We start from the raw sequence: 741 nt of genomic DNA, 5'->3' as shown, positions 1-741 counted from the left end.
AGACGAAAGATTCAAACAATTGTCATGATTGATCAGTTTGTGCTGCTTTCTTGAGTGCACTGATTTACAGAGAAGTGAACTCAATAGCAGCATTAATGCTCACTTCAGAGACTACCTTCCTTATCAAGGGTCGGCCGGGTCGTGCAGCGGGGCAGATACAATGAAGTCCTGCTTGTGTGTGCCGTCGCAGTATGGTGGGTTGTTTGTGTACTTACAACCACACAACCAAACTGTGGCGTCTTTCTCTGGGACAAAGCGTAGCGGGGACAGGCCTTTGGCTTTGGTTTTGTGGGCTCCATCGCAGAAAGGCTGAAAAATAATGACGTGATCAGAGAATATACAGAGCGTGTACTTCAGACAGGAGTGATGCAACATGAGATCAAAAAATGGTTGTACCTGTTTTTTGCTGTGTCCGCAAGTGCACCACGCGTAACGCTTTCCACCAACCAGCTCCACTTTGAAGGGCTTCTTAGAGGGGATGACAGGTTCAGGAGGAATTGTGGAGAGTTGGACCTGAGGACACATCAGAGTACTCAGTTTGTTTGAAAGATAAATGGTAATACTTTGAGGTACAAATACTCCACCATAGTTACAAATTCTGTACTGCAAAACTTGGCTATAGTAAAAGTATATTAAAGCTGGCGTAGTTTTCATATTAAACTTTGAGCATATTGTAATTCAAGTGGTCTGTTAAAAACAAAACAAAACAAAACAAAAAAAAATTGTTGAGTGGAGCACATG

The 741-nt window shown here is 42.6% G+C and overlaps 1 protein-coding gene across 1 annotated transcript; it reads right to left on the bottom strand.

Annotated features, from left to right (window-relative positions):
• Positions 1 to 14: 14 nt before the first annotated feature.
• Positions 15 to 569, bottom strand: LOC121940373 (CDGSH iron-sulfur domain-containing protein 3, mitochondrial-like). The gene is made up of 2 exons (XM_042483157.1): positions 397 to 569; positions 15 to 309 (listed from the first exon to the last, which is right to left on the bottom strand). The coding sequence occupies exons 1-2, from the start codon at positions 523 to 525 to the stop codon at positions 124 to 126; spliced, it is 315 nt and encodes a 104-aa protein (XP_042339091.1). The 5' UTR covers positions 526 to 569; the 3' UTR covers positions 15 to 123.
• Between the last annotated feature and the right edge of the window lie 172 nt (positions 570 to 741).

This window comes from Plectropomus leopardus, unplaced genomic scaffold (assembly GCF_008729295.1).
Source record: "Plectropomus leopardus isolate mb unplaced genomic scaffold, YSFRI_Pleo_2.0 unplaced_scaffold85343, whole genome shotgun sequence".
Classification (NCBI taxonomy): domain Eukaryota; kingdom Metazoa; phylum Chordata; class Actinopteri; order Perciformes; family Serranidae; genus Plectropomus; species Plectropomus leopardus.
Note: the sequence above shows the minus strand (reverse complement) of the source record. Positions and strands in the feature narration are given on the sequence as shown.

Coding starts and splice junctions, on each gene's coding strand:
- LOC121940373 (XM_042483157.1), bottom strand. CDS start 525: ATGTGTCCTCAGGTCCAACTCTCCACAATTCCTCCTGAACCTGTCATC. Junction 310..396: donor GCGGACACAGCAAAAAACAG/GTACAACCATTT, acceptor ATTATTTTTCAG/CCTTTCTGCGATGGAGCCCA.